Source organism: Chaetodon trifascialis, chromosome 10 (genome assembly GCF_039877785.1).
Source record: "Chaetodon trifascialis isolate fChaTrf1 chromosome 10, fChaTrf1.hap1, whole genome shotgun sequence".
NCBI lineage: Eukaryota > Metazoa > Chordata > Actinopteri > Chaetodontiformes > Chaetodontidae > Chaetodon > Chaetodon trifascialis.
Window position 1 is genome coordinate 14,151,274 of NC_092065.1, and position 21,114 is coordinate 14,172,387.

The 21,114-nt window shown below is 42.5% G+C and overlaps 1 protein-coding gene across 1 annotated transcript in view; it reads left to right on the forward strand.

Moving 5' to 3' along the window:
• The window catches only part of pclob (piccolo presynaptic cytomatrix protein b), a 58,089-nt gene that overhangs the window by 17,023 nt on the left and 19,952 nt on the right, over positions 1-21,114 (forward strand). Inside the window, exons 13-18 of the mRNA XM_070971920.1 lie at positions 7,321-8,202; positions 8,994-15,717; positions 16,198-17,765; positions 17,888-18,153; positions 18,496-19,318; positions 19,837-20,887. Coding sequence (XP_070828021.1) covers positions 7,321-8,202; positions 8,994-15,717; positions 16,198-17,765; positions 17,888-18,153; positions 18,496-19,318; positions 19,837-20,887 — 11,314 coding nt within the window. The remainder of the gene's footprint in view (positions 1-7,320; positions 8,203-8,993; positions 15,718-16,197; positions 17,766-17,887; positions 18,154-18,495; positions 19,319-19,836; positions 20,888-21,114) is intronic.

Below are 21,114 nucleotides of genomic sequence, written 5' to 3' on the forward strand. Positions count from 1 at the left end.
TGGCTCCATGTAATTCAACAGTTTCCCCTTCATTACATGTGCATACCTGCTTTGTGATGTACCCACACATACAGGTTACTGTTGAATTCGAGGCAGTGTACACTTGCCTATTGAGATCCTACCTAAAGTGCAGTTTTAGAGCAGCTCACATTTTCTTGTTGGGTTGGTCTGTTTTTTTTTTTTTTTTTTCTGGTAAACTGTTTTAACAGTTAATACTTTAACTTATTTATAAATAGCTTTTGTCAGACTCATCTGTGATTTGGTGAGCTCTTTATTCTTTTCTCATAGTTGATTCAGTGGTCATTCATGTTAAACATTTTAATTTAGCTTTTGAATAAGGTCATCTTTGATGCTAATACTTTCATAAGGTGAGGTCCTATTAAACAGGAGAAAAAGTTAGTGTTATTAAATCCCCAAAATATGCAACAGATGCATTCATTGAAATAATGTGAACATTTAATATATTTTTGGCAAAAGCAAATTCCTACTTTCCATGAAAGACAAAATATTTCTGGCTGGCAGTTATTTATGAGAATGAGGACAGTGCTCTTGCATTCTGTTGACTCTAAGTAAACAACAAAATCCATCTCTGCAGTGATTGAGTGAATGTGAGCTTTCTTTTTCCTAATTTCTTCATTTCTGCCTTCAATTTGGTTTCCCAAAGAGAGATTAACACACACACACACAGCCCAAATGGCACATTATTATGGAAAATAACACCGAAAGAGATGTGTCTCTTATGTAATTGACAATTCTCACATATTTGGTGGATACCAGAGAGGGGGAAGAGCCTCAGAGTAGAGGTTGGATGGGGGGAGGGATTCATTCCTCTTAATAGCAGAGCAAAACAGGAATAGCTTGGCCTTAGCACTACTGAATAGCATGAGCTGCTATACTTACTGCTGCCCTATGACCTTCATCATCCAAATGCTGTGACTGCTGGTTGTCTGTCATGAATGTGTGTGGCTCTTTAATAGAAGGGCAGAATGCTTCCTTTTAAAATATGAAAAGGACATGAGGTTCAAAAGAAGGGAAGGCCACTTTAGTCAAAGTGAGTGCCAGCAGCAACTCTCTCCATTTTTCCTTTTGCCTGTTCTGCCTCAGCTGATGCCATCAAAAGCCTGTGACTGGCTGTTGTCAGATAAGTAGGACACACGTGTGTCACGCATTGCCAGCTAAAGCTTTGTGTGTGACAGACGAGACAGTATCATAGTTCCTCAGCATTTTTTTAAATGTTACATGGCCACATCTTGGGCTCTTCACCTTATATTTTGTCTCAAAATAGTAGTTTATTATAACATCCATTGGAGGAATGTGCCTACCAATCAAAGGTACCAGCAGCTGACATTATGCAAATATTCCGTGTGTGTGTGTGTGTGTGTGTGTGTGTGTGTGTGTGTGTGTATATATATATATATATATATATATCAAATTCTTTTCACACACCTGGTCTGTGTTCAAGATGTTTGCTGCTGTGAGTCAGGCAACCACAGACAGACAGTTGGCTGCATGACAAGGAGGAGCACCTTGTGACAGTGTTAAAAATAGTCACTCTGAGGAGAGACCAAGCACAGCCTACCTGCTGCATCCTTACTGTTTTTTTCTTTTTTGTTTTGTTTTGTTTTGTTTTGTTTTTCATCCTTTTTAGAAGGGACAATGAGTCTAAAATTGAGTATGCTCATGCTTTGGAATAGCCCACTCTTGAAATTATCATTAATTTGAATATTTAAATCATTGTTTATGTATTTACTGATACTGCTCTTCAGTTGAGCTTATTCTATTAGTCAATTTGCTTTAGAAAGGACAGAGTTTGTTTGATGTTTCATGACATTTTGAAGGCTGTGACATCTATCCATCAAGCTGAAATGATTTAGCTGAATCTGAAAATAGGATGCACGTTGCTATTTCAATAAATGCTGTGGCTTTCTGTCATAAAAAGAAAATAGACCTCATTTAAGAGATCCAGCTTTGTTAATGAACCGTCTAGTGTCTTTGCTTTCTATTTATGTTACATCCTCTCATTACCTCTTCACCCCACTGCACTTTGCCATCAGAGGAAAGTTTGCTGATGCGCCATTTGACAGCTTGCAAAAAGAGCAGGGTGTATTTCCTTGTCTTTAGAATGAAGCACTCTGCTTATTACAGATTAGTAGGTCAACATTCTGCATTATCAGAGGGCTTGATTTATGAGGAGTTCTACTCTATGGGGGCTGCTGAAAGCCAAGTATATTAGCCAGCTACAGCTTGTGCCAAAGGCATCTGCCAGAAAATCAATAAGGAACTTACCAGCTCCAGTATCAACAGCAGGAAAACACTGATGAGAGGCTGGGTAGTGCTGTAGTCCACACTTCAAAGGCAACCAGTTCAGTCTAGCTTTCATAAAATGTAAATTTCAGGACCACTTGGATACTCAGTGACTGGTGTCTCTTAGGGACATGTGGATTTGTACAAATGGTACAAACTCAAATTACTAGATTGATTCATTAACATGGTAATGCAAGAGTGACAGGCCTTTCCTGATAAGAGCAGTTTGATGGATGATAATTGTATGTTTGATTCACAATGTCTTTGTTATTGTTGAACCACACACACCTAATGTATTTAGGTTACATTACACACAACGTAATGCTGACAGTGAGCAAGACTTATTCCCTTTGTCAGTTATCTGCAGTGCATGGTGGGATGTGCCAAATGTATATGTAAGATATGAATACCAATAAACCAATCTGTATGAAAGTATAACATATTGAGGTATCTTAAAAGTCAATGTTTGAAGGTAACTTGTGCCCAATGTGAATGGGTTCTTTTCCTAAGGTGCTGCTTAAGACATTTGCTGTAATAAAAGTGAACTAGGCAATTCTTTATAAAGCTCTGCAGATCCAGCCTAATGCAGCATGCCTGTGTGTCAAGAGCATAATTTCCTGACTGCTGTCATTGTGAAGGTTTGGTAATCCAGCTCACAGGCTAATCGTAGGGAGCAGCCTCTCCCACAGCTTTCTGCTTGGGGCTCCTGCTCTTTACTCATAAAACAGATTTAATTAGACAAAAGGATGATGGCGACTTTCCAAACCCTGTGGCTCTGATGCATGGCCCTGAGACTGAGTGGCTGTGAGGCAGTGACTGGCACTGGAGGGGGATGTGATGAGATTACGTCTTTTTGTTGACTGAGAGTTTTTTTTTTTTTTTTTTTTCATTCTGATTTGGAATTAGCAGGTCAGTTGAGTTATCAGATGTAAGGTTGCTGCAGTGGTGGTGTGTAAATGTTTCATCTCTTTGCTGATTTGTTTGGCATTCATTTGGCATATAATACACAATGCAGAAGTGCAACCCTTCATTTGCATATGTATGTAATTGCTCTGTCCATGTTCTTCACTTGGGTTGATAAAGGTCATTTATCAAGCTGAGACTTGGACCTGTTTGATAAAAGCACCTGGAGAGGTGTGAGGGGCAGGTTACAAGAGAAAAGGAGAGAGGACTGGCAGAAACACTCAGGAATGTAAGGCCATGGCTCAGCCATCTGCAAACACTGCTGCTGGATTCTTCTCTATCAGTCTCAGTTCATAGCTCCTTTCAAGTTTGAGGGAGAGCAGAGGCTGAATGGAGAATAGGCCAATCAACATGCAATCTGTATCTTTGGCAACCTGTGTATTGTTAATATGTGTTCATTTCAGAGTGCCGTTATCTTCAGTTGTTGAAAATCAATTTAGGTTAAGCTGCTTTGACGCAACTGATTTGTGGCATGGCAATGATAGACATGCTAAGAATGTGAAAACCTACTGTAATCAGCTTTCTCATACCAGTCTTTCTTGAGGAATTATGAAATTTATTTAATTGTTACATCCAAATGCTCTTCTGTCTTTTTAATAAGAAAAAAAAAAGACTTTTAAATACTTCTCTAAGTATTCCTCCAAAATGATGATTACAATTATATACAGTTGTAACTATTTATTATAGGTAGCATTATTGCGTGTGAGCTGCCTTTTATTGTGCAGCATCTATAAGATGGTCAGTAAAGTAGGAATAACTGGAGTTTGTTATCATCAATTAATCATTTGAATGGCCTCGGGAGTGGCATGATTTTGCTGATTAGCATATGTATGCAACAGGAGCACATTCCTTGTTAGACGTGATTACAACAGGCATGACAGAGGACGAGCAGAACAAGTAGAGGGGTGTGTGGGAATTAAGTTTGTGATGTGACAAAAATGATTAGCCATAATTATCAACTTTATTTAATTAACTTTTTTTTAACTCAAGGAACAATGATTTATGAGCTATTCTGTATTCAAGCTAAACTAGATACAATGCACTGCAGTGTCGTGACTTAGAAAAAATAAATTAGCCTAAGTTAGATTTAGCTTTTATGTGGACCGTAACTGTTAAACATCAGTGAAGCTGATCTTTCATCAGTTCACATGAAATTGAGGTTTAAACGATTTATTGGTTGATTGGATGATTATCAGCATCATGCACTATGCTGATGAGGCTTTGCTTGTCCCTGTTGGACACCAATAGGATTGTGATATTCCTAAGTGAACCACAACAAAAGTATCTCACTATCAATCAAATTAGATACTATATGCCAGTATCAGCTTTCATTAGCTGTGATTCTGTTTGGAGTAGTCATTGAAAACTAATACAGCAATGCAGTTCACAGTGCTTTTCTTGCAGTGTTGCTGCTGCCCACAGTCTCAGACTGACATAATTGTTTATATTTTCATGCTCTATTTGCAGTAGATGTATGCTAATATGCATTTATCTGTAAACAACATTGAAAAAATGGAAGTTTGAAACAATAATAACCCTTCATTATAATAGTTGTAATGACCTTTGGTAGGACAAATAAATTACACATTACTTCAAGTGATGACATTTTGCCAGTCCCCTTTAAATGTTCCCTCTAGCTTTGTTTTTGTTTATGGGGAAAAAAAATGAAATGTCCAGCACAGCTGGATTGTAAAAGAAGGCCTAAGCCAGGGTATGACAGAGGTAGATTACATCATTTACTAAAGCTCAACTAGGCACATGAGCCCATGAACTGTGTTATTCATTTACGTCACTGCTTCCTGAGTCAGGGCTAATCTCCATGACGAATTGTACATACTTAGAGACACAGTCAGATACTTCTCCCGATGATAAAATGCATGACTATTAGTGTTCACATGCAGTTAATCTCATGGATAAAATGTTTAAAACTTAATGGTTTCACAAACAGGATATGTGTGCGATGTAATCTCCTCCTCAGTCCTGTGTACCAGAACTGCTCTCTCTGGCTCTGCAGAGGCAGGCGCATTGCTGTGATTTGGTCTGCTAGGTTGCTACAGACACACTGTTTTATCTATTGACAGCTTATGCCTTCGTCTCCTCCTCAACTGTCCATTAATGGATCTTAGATGTGATAAGAAATACGTCTTCAGAAGATTACATTTTTAAAGTAATAGCATTGCTTATAAAATGTGATTAGCTCTTTTGCAAGGTAAGCATTTTTATTGCTGTTTTACAAGTATCGCAATTTATAACAGAGAGCATGTTAATATTAGGGATGATGAGCTTCTATCGAAAATGTTATTTATGATTAAAATTTCTCTGTAAAGGCTTTAGTTGTTTTAATTGTATAGCAACAGTAGTGTGGGGGTGAAGACTGAATTTATATTACTTTGAGTGCTATGGCATTACTCAGCATAAGAGATTGTGCTGGATTGTACCACATTCTTGTCTATAACCAGTCAAAGATGTCTTTCGTGGTTGAAAATGTGAAAACCTTGAGTTACTATCCAGTGCAACACACAATACCTTATTGCCATGGCACATATGACATTGTGCACAGATTTAGTATTAGATTAGATATAGTATAGAAAAAATAAAGTAATAATTTCACATCTATATAATTGCAATTTACAAGTTGCAGTCTAAGACCTAAATGTGCCCTCAAAACACATAATTGTAACCTATTACTTACAAATTCACTAGCAAGTATGTACATAGTAATATGAAGAGTAGACACCAGACAAATAAGTATTTTTTTTTTCCTTTCTTATTTTAATGTTTGTTTGTATCTGTAGTCTTTCGAGTTAAAAGTTGTTGTATTTCACAAAGTAAAGAGATATCCCAGTAAATTAGGCTTGTTTTCAGAAAATTCTCCCCCACAAGGAAGTTGGAGTTATGTTACAATGAAAACCGGTCAGGCTGCTTCTCAGGGATTGCTTTAACTTTTGCAGGCTTTTGCAATGTAACAGTCTTCAGTTAGAATGAGCACTTCTTTTCTTTCAAAGTTGAGCCTCAGTCTGTCCACTCTCTCATTGCTGTTATTATGTCCATAAGTATGAATAAAATACCAAAAGGAAAAATAGAATTTAATCAAATTTGTGCCTATCTATTGTTAATTTGTTTATTTCCATTTAAATATGTAGATTGCTGACCCTCCACTAATGATATGTCTCTGCACAGCACACACACACACACACACACACACACACACACACACACACACACACACACACACACACACACACACACACACACACACACACACACAGTGAATGCATTGGGGAAAATACACTGTATTTCTCAGTTATTTAAAAAAAAAAAATGTTCCAACAAATTCCATGCTACAGTTGCATCATTGGAGTTCAGTAGTACAAACTAAATAGGATGCATGCTTGCTGTGGTTAGTTTTAAGAAAATTTTAATTTGGTCAGACCTTACATAAAGGATATTAGCATTTATAGCAAATGCATTGTACTGTTTCTTTGGCAAAAACAGGTCCACTTTTTTGAGTTAATTCTCAAACAGCACTGGCAGGAGTGTAACTTCTTAGCAATAGTGAAAGTAACGTGTTGCAAAAGTCCCGGTGGTGCTGTTCACCCATATGAATATGATTGTATGTTACTAGTTAGTTGGTAGCCAAGCAACTGATGAATGAGCCACTGATAACGAGGCATGAATTCAGTGCTCTGCCTGGAATAACGCAATGGCTTAGTTATCTTGCCAAATAAATAAATAACTATGGAATACAGTTAGCCTAATCACATTGGCTTTGTGGAATAGCTTAATCCTGATCAGTGAAATAGGCTCATTCAGATCAGGAATTCCCTAATAAGCCCTGCTTTTCATATCTTTATATAGATGTAATAATTGTGATCTGATGTGAAAACTGCAAAATTCTGATTTACCATCAACTGAAAACATAAATGAAAGTCTTCAGTTGTATATGTGATACACCACAGGTCACAAAATAACTAATTGGGCCTGTAAAATGGTTTTATGTCATTCGTGGAATAGCGTGTTCTCTAATCGTGTGTTGTGTTCGTTTGATCACAGAAGGAATGGCTATGTCTGAACTGCCAGACTCAAAGGGCATTGCTGGGACAGTTGGGAGACTCAGGGAAAATGCCCCAACCTTCACCTGTATCTGCCAAGCGAGAGACCCAGGCCACACTTGCAACCAAACAGGGACAGCCCACACCTGTGGCCATGAAATCAAAGCTCACACCTGCCCCCATCGAGATAGTACCAACAGTTCCAGTCCCAAAAGCAAAGATGGAGCCTACATCTGTCAAGATGGAAACCATGGCCACAGCAGCCTCTGCACATGGCGAGCTTGAGACCACACTCAAACCCACAACAGCAGAGGTTTCACCTGTTACTGCAGAAAAACAGCCTTTAGTAGCATCCACAGCAGAACTCATTTCACCCACTGTAGTCCCTGTGCAACACAAAGTAGTAACATCAAAGGTTGATGTGCCAAACACAGATGTTCCCAAGACTGTAACAGTTGGAGATAAAGAAGGGGGCATGAAAATGGAACTCAGTGTGACAGATTATCCCAAAACTGAAGAGTCTAAACCTGACCTTTCACAAGTCAAAGCTGAAGAAGGTGTTGCTGTACCTTCCTCTTTTCCAGTAACTGAGGATACAGTTCTCCCCACCTCCTCTATTGCTGCAGAGGTTGCCCTGGATGGGGTTGTTCCAGTGACTGAAACACAGATAGAATTGTCTGCACCCGAGAAGATTATTAAGGAATTACAGTCTACAGAAGTTGAGGCGCAACCAGAGTCACAAGAACCACAGCTGGTGTTAGAGGTAGAGCCAGTCATAACAGCTGACAGCAAGGAGGTGGCTGACAAACTGGTTGAAAAGATTACTGATGTCGCTTCAACTCCAGAGACACAACCAGTATCTGCAATGGACTTCATCACAAAAGTAAGAATGGATCCTTTCAAAAAACAAAACAAAACAAAAACAAAAACAAAAACAAAAACAAAAAAAGATTGCATTGATAAATCAATCATGTATAAAAGAAAATAAATTAGATACTATGGAGAGCAATAATTTGATTGATTAAAATTTGATTAAAATTTGCTTGAAGATTAAATACCAGCATTTCCTTTTAAACATGAAGGTAACTAATTCCTAGGTGTGTTGAAATTCATTTTGGCTACAACACTGACAAATTATGTGCATACTATGAAATGTTTACTCTAATAATAGGGCCAGTTTGCCCATTGAAAAAAGAGGCACAAAAAGGTTTATGAAAACTTTCATTATTTGTTCCCCCATCATTTGTTAGCTTACTTCAGCCCTAATTTTTACCATATGATGATATTAGCATGACTATTGTGATGGCACCAAAAATATGTGATGGAGCTTTCGTATTGTTGTTGAAAGACATGCCTTACAACTAGTGAGATTTCAGTTGTACTGATTAACTTGAGAGGGGCTTACATTTTGCTGAGCAGCTTAGTTCTGTCTTTTCTGCAATATTTTAACCATTATTGCTTTTTTTTTTTTTTTGTTTTTTTTTATTGACAAGACTGGCGAACGATGCATGTTTCTACTGAATTCTACCATTTTCGGAATTATATTTGATAACATGCTGCAGTTAGAAGTAAAAACAAGATAAAATATCTGTCAATGAAAGTCTGGTTCTATCATTGAGGTTTTCTTTTCTTCTTCTTCTTCTTCTTTTTTTTTTTTTTTTTTAACATTTTTAGGAGCAAGATGAAACCAAGGAAAATTATGTCCCTGCAGCTGCTGCTAAACCTGAATCTAAAGCAGAGGATCATGATGAAGATCAACCCCACATTTTACCCATATCACAGGAACTGGAGGAGGGGCAGGTGGTTAGTGATACAAGTAAAACTAATATAGATACCTATCCATCCATGCCAGCAAAAGAGGAGGTTAAAGCTGAGAGAAGGCGCTTAAGTTTCCAAGCAATGGATGAAAGCAGTGAAAGTGAGCTCACGCCTTCACCCTCACCTAAAGTCCAGAGGAGAAGGCTGAAGGTGAGCAATATTTCATCCAGCAGTGAGGACATCAGAACTGAAAGTGCTGACTCTGTGATGGAAGATGAAGAGTTCATCCGCAGGCAGATAATGGGCATGGGTGACGAAGAAGAAATGTCTCTTTCAGAAGATGAAAAAGAAAAGAGTTTGGCAAAAGAGGAAGCTACCAAGGAAGCTGAGCTTGATAATGCTTCAGTAACACCCAAATCACTTCCTGGAATAAGTAGAACAGATAAATATGACAGTCCAGCCAGAGAAAAAGCCCTCCAGAAAACTGACGCTGCAATTACTCAAGAAGTTCCTGAAACAATGCCCAGTGCTACTTTCAAGAAAGCTGTCCCAGTCATAAGACAGAGGCAAAGCACTGATGAAGAAGTTGAGAGCATTACAGAATCCCTGTCAAAGGGATCATCTAGTGTTCAGGCATCTAGCTTTACTCCAGGATCTTCCCCTACATCAGCCTCATCTCTGGAGGAGGACAGTGATAGCAGCCCCAGTCACAGGAAAATCGGTGGAGACAAACAGCATCGCAAAGGTAAGCACAGGCAACCAACCCAGCCTCTCCCTACTATTGAAGACTCCTCTGAGGATGAAAAGATGAGGGAGGAGGAGAAGTCTAGAAAAGACAAAGATGAACTTAAGGCCCATGGCCAACCACTGTCTCCAACTGAAGATGTGTCCTCTACAGAGGATCTGAGGCAGGTCACTGTAATGGATGAAACCAGTAGAACATCTGGCTCTGAGTATTCTGCCAGTATAGAATCAGAACCAGAGGCTAGTCGGGTTGTACAGAGGGGACGTAAGCCTTCACCAACAGTGATACCATACACTTCTGATCAATTTACAGACAGTGATACTGTAACAAAATCATTGAAGAGCGCTGAAGAAGCGTATGAGGAAATTATTCAGAAGACAAAAGCTATTCCAGGGGAGAGTCCACCTGATATTGAGCCCCTCTATGGAGGAATGGCAATAGAGGACTATCTTTATGAATCCCTAGTTGAGGAGTCTGAAATTAAGATGAGTGACTCTCAAGAGGAGGAGCTCAAGCAAGATACTAGTTCAGAATCTCTCAAAAAACTCAGGTCTCCAGAGGAGGTTTATGAAGAGATGATGCAGAAAAAGAGAGAACTGATAATGATAGAGCAAGAGTTTCAACAGGCCCAGACAGCCATGGAATCTTCCTCATTGGGTGCTTCAGTCGTTGGGCCTCCCTCGGTTGCTGAGACCTGCACAGTATCCATACCCACAGAAGAGATGTCTGTCACTGCACAAATTGATATGCCTCTTACAGGCACTGAAACTTCCAGTGAAGTGCCAGTGAAGAAAAAGAAACGGCCAGCTCCACCACGCCCCTCTGAACCTCCTAAGCGCACTGAGGTTACTGTTGTTCCCAGTATTCCTAGTGGATCTATAGGTTTTGTTAGGCCTATGGTTCCTCAAGATCCTGCGCTAAGAAAGGCATTGTTCCCCATACCAGACCTCAAGATTACCCAGTGCTCATCTGGGGAGGAAGAGGATGACAGTCTTGCAGATGAGTATGGTGTTGGTATTTCCTCTGACATTACACCCAGTGATGACTCTGAGACTAAAGAAGATCCAATCATAAGCCCACCTTTGTCTGAAACAGCTGAGATGGAGCCTATCTGTGTGGTCTGTGAAATTCCTGAGCCAAAACCTATTCCAACTCCAATTTCAGCCCCAGAACTCACCACTACACCTTCTCCTGTGTCACCAGTGTCACCACCAACTTCACCAGCCACTCCAGATTCCAGTTTGGCTTCTAATGCTACATCTTCATCCTCATTCCAAGCTCAAACACCTGTTTCACCAGATTCAACTCCACTGTCTACACCAACACCGCCAACTTCATTTGTAACCCAATCACCTCCAGAGATCTTGCCACAATCACCTACCAGCACTGCAGCGATACCATCTACTGGGGGCTCAGCCTGTCGCCCCCCTTCAGCCACAGTTATAGTTACAATACCAGATGTGGTGTCAGCTCAAACAACTGCCGAAGTTCAAGTTATGGCTTCTGCAGCTGAAGCCCCAACTCCAGCAGTAGTGGAGATGTCTACTCCTGTACCTGTTGTGGTTCAAATGCCGGACTTAGTTTCATCTCCATCTCAGGTGGCTATAGAGGCTCCAGCTGTTATACAGGTCTCAGCACCAAGTCCAGCACCTGTTGTCGTTTCAGCTCAACCTACAATCCTAGTTGCAGCTACACCTATTGCAGTCTCCACTCAAGCTTCAGCCCATGTTGTTTCTGCTTCTGTCAGTCTGGCCTCTTGCCCAGGGCCAGTCATAGTTCAGATGCCTGATTTGGTTTCAACTACATCTCCAATCTGTGCACAAACCCCTCACCCAGTCTCAGCACTAATAACTACCCCATCTCAAGCCGAAGCCAAAGTGGTACACTCAGTCCCTGTACAACCAGCCATCCCATCTATGAACCCAGTAGTAGTCCCAGCTCAAGCTCCAACAGCTCAGGTGAATGCACCAGCTCCAACATCAACTACTATAGTCAAAAAGAAGGTCCCACCCCCCCCTCCCCCTCGGTCAACTTCAGTGTCATTACCTGAGCCTAATGCAGAGCTGCCACTTATAAGGACTGTTCAGCGTGTCAGCCCTACTGTAACCACCACTGTAGCTATGGGAACCACAGTGACTGGCCAGCCAATGCAGTCAGTAGTCGTGGATATACAGCCAAGAATGGAAGAAATACAACCAGATAGCGTGGCTGTACCTCAATTGGTGACCCCAACCAGACAAGGGCATGTAGTCATCATAGTGCCCAGTGCGGAAAACATATCTTTGCTTGGACAAATCCCACAAGATAAAATGCTAATTACTTCCACTCCTTCTCTGCCACAAAGTAGTGAAATAGCCACACACCCAGCTTCACACATTCCCAGCACAGATACAACTTCACTACCCACTAAGATGTCAGCAGTGCCAGTGGCTTCAACTCCACCACTTCGACCTAAACCTATAGCAGTGACAAAAGTTATAGATGCTGTAGAAATACCTGTGGCAGATACACCTCCACCAGCACCTACTACATTGCCTAAGCCAACTGTTTATCCAAAGCCACCAGTTTCCACTGCAGTGACAATTGCTACAGCAACACTGGGCCCTAGTCAAACCACCAAGCCTCCTCCACCCATACCACCTAAACCTGTATCAATTCCAGCAGGACTGGTTTTCAGCCACAAGCCAGGAGAGAGTATTAAGCCACCTCTTCCTGTGGTCCCCAAAGCTGCAACATTGCCTAGGACCAAAGAACCTCCAAATGCTCTGTCACTTAGCCTGACACAACCTGTAGAGTCCAAGTTGGGTGCAACATCTCCTAAGTCACCTTTGTCTCCTAGACATGCCAAATGTTTGCAAACCTATGTTGTGATAACCCTTCCATCTGAACCTGGCTCACCAACAGAGGGCATTACAGTCCAGGCACCTGTAAGACGAAGCTCCATACCATCTACAAAAGTATTAGGAGTACGGACCACACCTTCAGAGCAGAAAACACCCACTGAGGCATTCTCAGCACAGGCTACAGTTCGGAGAGCCTCTGTCCCCACTGTAAGGCACCCACCTCCAATACCCACAACTCCAAATGTGGCAGTAGAGCAAGTAACATCCTCTGAGGTAGTAACTGGTAAAGTGCAAGCCAGGAGGGACTCTGTGCCTTCTGTAGTGCAACCACCATCTGTGGCCAATGTCATTACTGTGTCATCAGGCCAGGACACATCTATTCAAGCACATAGTGTACCTCTACCAATTAAGAAACCATATGTGCAACAACAATCAATTACTCAGCCACTGCCACCACCCAAAGCAATGTCTGAGGTCATCACAATGCCCACAGAACAACAGATTCTTATTCAACCACTAACAGTCCAAGCCACAGCAAGAGCATCTGTTGCTCAGCATCCAGACTTCGCCACTGAGGTCATAACTGTTCCACCGGAGGTTTCAGCCGAAGCACTTGTTCCTGATGTCCCCATACCAACTGTATCTGTGCAACTACAGCCTCTGACAAATGTTACTATACCATTAGAGCCTGAGGTACCTTTAGATGCATTAGTTCCCCAAGCGAGACCAGCTAAAATCTCATCTACTGTTCTCCACCCACAGATTGAAACTCAAATAGAAATGCTACAAAAAGAAGAGGAAATGCTGACTGATATCATTGTCACTGAGGCAGTTGTAAGATCGTCTATACCAGGAGTGAGTCAGCAAATTCCCGGTCAACAGCAAGTTACAGTAATTGAAGGTTTCAACAACACTTTCACCATTGCTGAACTCCCATCAGTACCACAAACTATTCAGCCTTTTGAAGTTCTGCCTTTGGTGACAGAGCAGCTATTCACACAGCAACCACCTCTTGTAGCTGAAGTTGTGGCCCTCCCAACAAAGTTTGAATTACCAACAGAAATTATTACAACCGACTCTGCTGTTAGGGTACCAGGAGTAGCAACAGTATTTCCAGTGCCTCATCCTGTACCTGTAGTAGCTGAAGTTACCCCAGCAACTGAAGTACTTAGATTAATGCCACTTCAAGAAATGGCAGTACAGCCAGAAGTCCCTCATGTTACTTATATTCCACAAGTCTATGGAGGAAATACGTCCTCTGTCATGTCACATTCAACACCACCATTGGAGGTCATAGCATTGCAGCCTGAACATGAAAAATCCAGAGAGAGTATAACAAAGGATGTTGATCAAAGAAAAGCTTCAATACCATCATCAGTGATGCAGATTCAGGCAGTGGCTGGGATGCCAGTTGGAGTTTTGACAACTGAAGAAACTGACAGCAGGAGCACATCTATATCATCCACGGTGCCAACACCATACAGTACAAGTGAGATATTTACCTGTCCTGCAGAGTATGAAACTCCCACACGGGTGGTTACAAGTGAAGCTGCCACCAGGAGAGAATCCATAACCATGCAGCACTCATTGCCATTGGCACAGGTAATAAACATGCCAGCTGAAAGAGATATTTCTGTTGATGCCCAGGCCGTTCAAGTCCCCTACAGGAGAGGATCTATTCCTTCAACAGAACAAAGACCACAGGTATTAAGCTATTCAGCGGAATATGAGCACCCTCTGGAGATAATAACTACTGAGGCATACACCAGGAGAACCTCAATACCCACTGCACAAGACATTCCACAGGGTGTATCTGTGGCTCCAGTCACAATCACTAAAATTCAGCAGGAGTCTATTGAGAGCCAAGAGATTCGAGGACCAGAAAAGGTTGTCTCCAGTATGAGTCACATGTATTCTTCTTCAATTTCCACCTCAGGCCAGCCTCCTGAAAGCCTGCCAAGCCTGGTTACTCAGGTGGTCACCACTGAGGTCCAGAGGACCACTGTTTCTGTTGTCCATGAAAGACTTCCACAGGTCCCTGCATCCAGTGTAGCAATCACAATTCAACCAGACATAGCTAAAGTCCAACCTCTGCCAAAACAGAATGGGAAGATAATCTACCCTGGTGATGTTATAGATTTGCGTACCATGAAGGTTGGCATGAAGATGACTGAACAAGGCATGGACCTGACACCACCCGAGTCATGTCGACAGTCTATTTCAAGTGACTCTAGTGGACGTCAAATCACAGCAGTTCAGCCTGAGATAGTAAATCTTAGTGCAGAGATCACCCCTGCAACCACACTGTCTGTTGTCACTGACAGCATCACAATAGTCACATGTACAGCAACTATTGCCTCATATAACAACACTCCAGCAGAGAAACCACTTGATTTGCAAGGCCCTGTCACTTCATTGCCTCTGCCTCTCACCACATACAAACCATTCGAACCACTAGCACAGATTGTATACAGACCTGTGAACTCCCATGCTGTAGTCAGTGCTGTAGCATCCACAGCACAAGACATACCCATTAATCTTTCTTTTGGAGTCTCCACAGGAGGCAAAAAGCCAATCATTTCAGCCCCAGCAACTCTTAGCAATGGGGATACTATCCTTTCTCTAGAGGCCACAGGGGCCATGGATTTGTCAAACTATAGACCAGTGAGAGCTTTGGTAGCTTTGTCTGGTACAAGCCCAGGAGTGGTGACCACCGTTGTAGAGGAAGATGGGACTCCAGTGGATCTTACAGCTGGAAGGAGGAGTGTGTGTTGCGATGTCATTTACAAGCTACCATTTACAGGAAGCTGCAGAACACAGCCCCCAGTTACAACTCAACCCGACAACCGTTTTGGCTATAGAGATGACCACTACCAATATGATAATACTGGACTGTATGGTATCAAAGGCACAAATGGTATAAAAGCCTCAATGTCTGAGACAAACCTGACAGAGGCAGGACTGTTCTCCTATGATCCCAAGAATGACCATGACTATCTCAATGGATCTTCGGATGCTGCTATAGACCTCACTGCTGCCAAACTTTCTGCTGGTGAGTATGGGGGTATTAATGAATATTTACAGGATTTATCTTATTATTCTATATGCTTGTATTATAGGCTTGCACTGGATTGATTTAAGATGTGCCTCTACCCTTTAAGTTATATTGTTTAGGTTCAATAAGTTGCTTGCTGGAGACATATATAGGTGTTTTGTGTTTATTAATCCATGCTTTCATTTAATTGTTCCATTTGCTTTGCTATTTAATATGCATGATTTCAGTGAATATTAAAACCTGTTTGTTTTTGTTTTCTTTTGTCTTTATACAGATGCATGTGTGTGCCTGCGTGTGCTCCCTCAATATTTTGGTTTTGCCTCTTGCTAGCCAAAATGACTGCAGATATGCATGTGCAATGCAACTCTTAAATGCAAATTGCATGACCCTAAACTCATATATAGTGCAGTATGTTTGTTTCTGAAATTCTGATGTATTTGATTAAGTAAAATCTACTTATACCTTTTACTGTGGCAGGTAAAGCCCTAGACTACACTAGCAAGGCTACTGGAGGTTACCCTGGGATGACTACTGCTCCATACTCTGAGGTCCCTGCAGCTGGGTTTGGTGTAAATAGTGTCCTAAGAACCTCAGATGGAATAGTTTACTCCTCTGTTGCTGCCCCAGTTCCATCCACGTATGCAATTACAACTCAACCAGGCTCCATCTTTAGCACTACCCTAACACCTACATCAACAGTCCAGATCCAGTCATTGCCACATCCATATGGTTTCATTCCCAGTACAGACCCAGGACAGATAATTCCTTTTGACACAGGGATACCTAAGGAGCTCCTACCCACTGCTTTGGCTGATATCATAACTGGCTATCCAGACATGTACTCAGACACTACCTTGGAAGCAATTGCTGCCTCTCTGGATGCCTTAGCCTCCTCCCCAATTTTCCCTGGCTTAGACAACACCAAGATGGCCCAGTATCAGATGGAAAGGGAGTTTCTAGAGCTAGAAAAGCTTAAGCAGCTATGTCTTGCTGAGGAGTTGGAGTGGGAGAGGCAGGAGATCCAGCGTTACCGTGAACAGGAGCAGCTAATGGTCCAAAGGGAGCTTGAGGAGCTCCAGGCTCTGAAACAGCAGCTTCTCCTACAGCAAGAGGAAGAGCACCATGCGCACATGGTGGCCCAACAGGAGACCTATGCCCAGCAGAAAGAGCAGTTGCAGCAAATCCAACAACTCCAACTCCAACTCCAGCGCCAGCTAGATGAGCACTATGGTAGCACTGGTACCACAGGGAACCTTCTAGATGCTAAATATGCGGGAGTAGGGGACAGTGGCCAGTACTGGCCTGTGAAAGATGAGTCTGCTATTCCATCTATTGGGACACAGTTTGATGAAAGTCAGGACCAGCTTAATTTAGTGAAGAAGCTTCAAGCTGATCAGGACACAGGGAAAAAAATAATTGATAGTGGAGTGCAGACAGATGATGAAGATTCGGCAGAGAAGCAGCATGTAGGAAGGAGAAAGAAGAATAAGAGAAATATTGATAGCTCAGCTCAGACTGATGATGAGGATCAAGATGAATGGGATGCTCCCACAAAAGCTCGACGACGCTCTCGAAAACATAGCAGTGATGGGAAACATGGCACCAAGGTGTCTAGCATTGCTATCCAAACAGTGGCTGAGATATCTGTCCAGACTGACCACTCTGGAACTATCAAACGGCCCCATGTTCAGATGGACACTAAGGTAGAAATCATCAAGCATATCTCAGCTCCAGAGAACTCTCAGAGAGGTGGCAGTCTGAGCTGTCAGACAGACTCAGACAGAAGGCATACACCTATTGAGGTGGGCTACAGCAGTCACTTGACAACAGATGTCCCTTCTAAGTCTAAAGTCTTCTACAATCCAGTCTCCCCCCTGTCCCCGGAAAAGTCACTTGGAGGACAGAGAATGTTGACTGCTGACCCAACCAGATTTTCTTCTGGCCCTCGGATATTAAAGGCTGGTCAGAAGTCTCTATCTGATCCTAAATCCCTTAGTCCTACCACAGAAGACAGGATGGGTGGATACTATGCGGACAGCTATTCTGTAAGTCATAGCAAAATATAAATGGGAAAAAAACAACTGTCTTACCATTATTGCTAACAATAATTCTGTTTTCTATCCTCACTCAATGAGTGACAGATTTCTGATTTGTTTTTGTGTTCTAGGCTCGAGGCTCTCCCTCTGGTACAGGTAAGAAGGTAAAGCGCACACTACCAGACCCCCCTCCTGAAGATGATTCTCTGACAGGACGGTCAGGCTACAGTACCAACTCCGCTCGTCGTCGTCTTGCCCGCAGTACAACAATGGCCCGGGCAAAGATCCTGCAGGACATTGACAAGGAGCTTGATCTGGTGGAGAGAGAATCTTCTAAGCTTCGCAAGAAACAGGCTGAACTAGATGAAGAGGAAAAGGAGATTGACGCCAAGCTGCGGTGAGATACAGCCAATTTAACATCAACACAATTCAGCATATAGGCTTGCACTTTTGTTCAGATGTCCCTACACCGTTAGTTAAATAAATTATGCTAGTAACCAGATAATATGTTGTAAATTGATTGCATTCATTCCTCTCATGCAATCATTATTCCTAATTCATCTGCATGATTCCCCTCTTACCTTGATAGCTTATTGGCTAAAAGGCTGCCTTGACATCACTCAGTGAGACCTCTCCACACTCACACATAGTAAAAGGTACTAATGTGTGAGAACCCAGAACATTACAAAAGAGTTGTTAGTGCAAAAATTGTAAAAGAATATGTACCCTTTTTTCATAGGTACCTGGAGATGGGCATCAACCGGCGTAAGGAAGCTTTGCTGAAGGAGAGAGAGAAGAGAGAGCGGGCCTATCTCCAGGGGGTGGCTGAGGAAAGAGACTACATGTCAGACAGTGAGGTCAGCAACATCAGAGAGGCCAGGGGTGATGGCCTGGAGCGACCACGGACAGCTCCCCAGTCGGAATTTGACCAATTCATACCCCCACAGACAGAAGCTGATTCCCAGTACAACACACTAACTAGTCCCTACTCTCATTACGCCCAGTATGTTCCCCAGACCCAAACCACCAGCCACTACACCCAACAAAACCTGTATCAGCAGCAGTCCCTTTACCACCAACAGGTGTCTCCTTACCCAACCCTGTCCCTCTCCCAGGCTCAACCAAGCAGCTATCAACATGCTCTGCTTTTGCAGCAGGGGAAGCAGCGTCAAACCACCCTGTCTGATTTAGAACCTAAGATCACCACCAACTATGAAGTGATGCGAAACCAGCCTCTGCTCATTGTGCCAACCTCCACAGAAAGTGGCTATGGTGTCGCTCACCTGGGGGGCAAGTATAGCAACTTGGACTTGAGACTAGGGCTAGAGGAAAGGAGCATGGCCTCTAGTCCCATGTCAAGCATTTCTGCTGATTCTTTTTATGCCGATATTGATCACCACAATGCTAGGAACTACGTGCTGATAGAGGACATAGGGGAACTCACTAAAGCCTCAACCGGGCTGAGCAACACTGGCTTGGGTTCTGGATTCAACCTGCCCGATAAGGAGTTGTCCAAGACAGACAGATTACTCAGGGCAGCAGAAGTCAGGCGCACAGCAGAGGTAAATATTGTACTGCTACAGTATTTTACTTAGCTCATCTCCTCATGTATGTATTTATTTTAATTTGTTCTTTAGGTTGCTGTTTCATTAATCCATCACATACAAAATTTCAGAACATTGCAAAACTGATTTTTTTATTCCAGTCATGCAACTGTTATAGCCTGTAATATAGCATGTGTATTGGCCAAATAGATGTCAGTGTCTATGAAAGTATTCATTTGTTCCTTAAGGTTCAGCCCTTGCACACTTTGCATTTGTCAAAATAGACATAAATTTGGAAGACAGTAGACCTGTACAACATACCTCATTCAAACCCTATTAATAAGAAACAGTTACAAACAAATGTAGACATAATGGACACAATCAGTCTAGCTGCATCTGTGTTTACTATGTGTTATTAGTGACTTATTCTTGAGATATATGTAACACACATAAAACGTATTTGTTATTCTCAGAGTTTAATTCACGTTACTGCAGAGAAAATGCTAAATGTGTGGCATATCATTGTTCCCTTTTAGGTGGCAGATTTTTTAGGCTCATCTCGGCTTCAGGCTTATAGTAAAGGAGAAGATGACACTATGGAGGAGCCATATGAGCTGAAGCTACTGAAGCAGCAGATTAAGCAGGAGTTCAGGCGAGGAACTGAGGGACTAGAACACTTAACAGGGCTGGGCCTGCCCCAGTATCTCCCAAGTGATAGCAGTTTTCGCCACTTCCCTAAAGGAGAAAAATATAGCATTGGCAGGCTCACCCTTGAAAAACAGGCTGCAAAGCAACTCCCAGCAGCTGTACTTTACCAGAAACAGATGAAGAACAAAAAGGCCCTAATAGACCCAAAAGCCATCACTAAATTTTCCCCAATTCAGGAGAGTAGGGACCTGGAGCCTGACTTTGCAAGCTACATGGGATCTGGGGCCTCCTCTGTGACCAATCTGGCTGCCACGGCTAGGTTGCTTCAGGATGAGATTACATTTGGGCTAAGAAAGAACTTGTCAGAGCAGCAAAAATACTTGGGCTCCTCCCTGGGGGCCAACCTAGCTGGTTCTCTAAATCTTGGGCCGTCCCTTGGACTGGGATCTGCTATCAGGGCCACTGCCCAGGATGATGGCACCTACCCAAGTGGCACCCGTTCCCGACCCTCATCACGTCCCTCTTCACGTCCCTCTTCAGTCTATGGCTTGGATCTATCTATCAAACGGGACCTATCCAGCTCCTCACTTAGACTTAAAACAGAAGGAGAGGTTCTGGATGCAGCGTTTGCCCCTGGGGTGGCCAGAGCAAAGCCTACCAGTTTACCAATCAGCCAAAGTCGGGGCCGCATCCCCATTGTGGCTCAGAACTCTGAGGAAGAGAGTCCTCTGAGCCCAGTGGGGCAGCCTATGGGTATGGCTAGAGCCTCCGCTGGACCTCTCCCTCCCATTTCTGCTGACTCCAGGGACCAATTTGGGTCTAGCCATTCCCTTCCAGAGGTACAGCAGCATATGAGGGAGGAATCTCGGACACGTGGCTATGATCGAGACATCGCATTCATCATGGATGACTTGCAAGGTGCCATGTCTGATAGTGAAGGTAAATGGAGCCTGAGACTTTTACAACAACTTGACTGTGTGGATCTGCTTGTCATGCATGCTAATGCTGAGTGGTCTTACTGACTTTGTGCATTAACTGGTTCTTCAACAATCAGTTCTCCAGATAATTGTTTTTGGTTGTTCATTACTATATTTCCCTCTGTCATGGTAAATGTCACATTAGATGTTTGCATGTTATTTCGTTTCTTTTGAAACTCTTCCTCACCG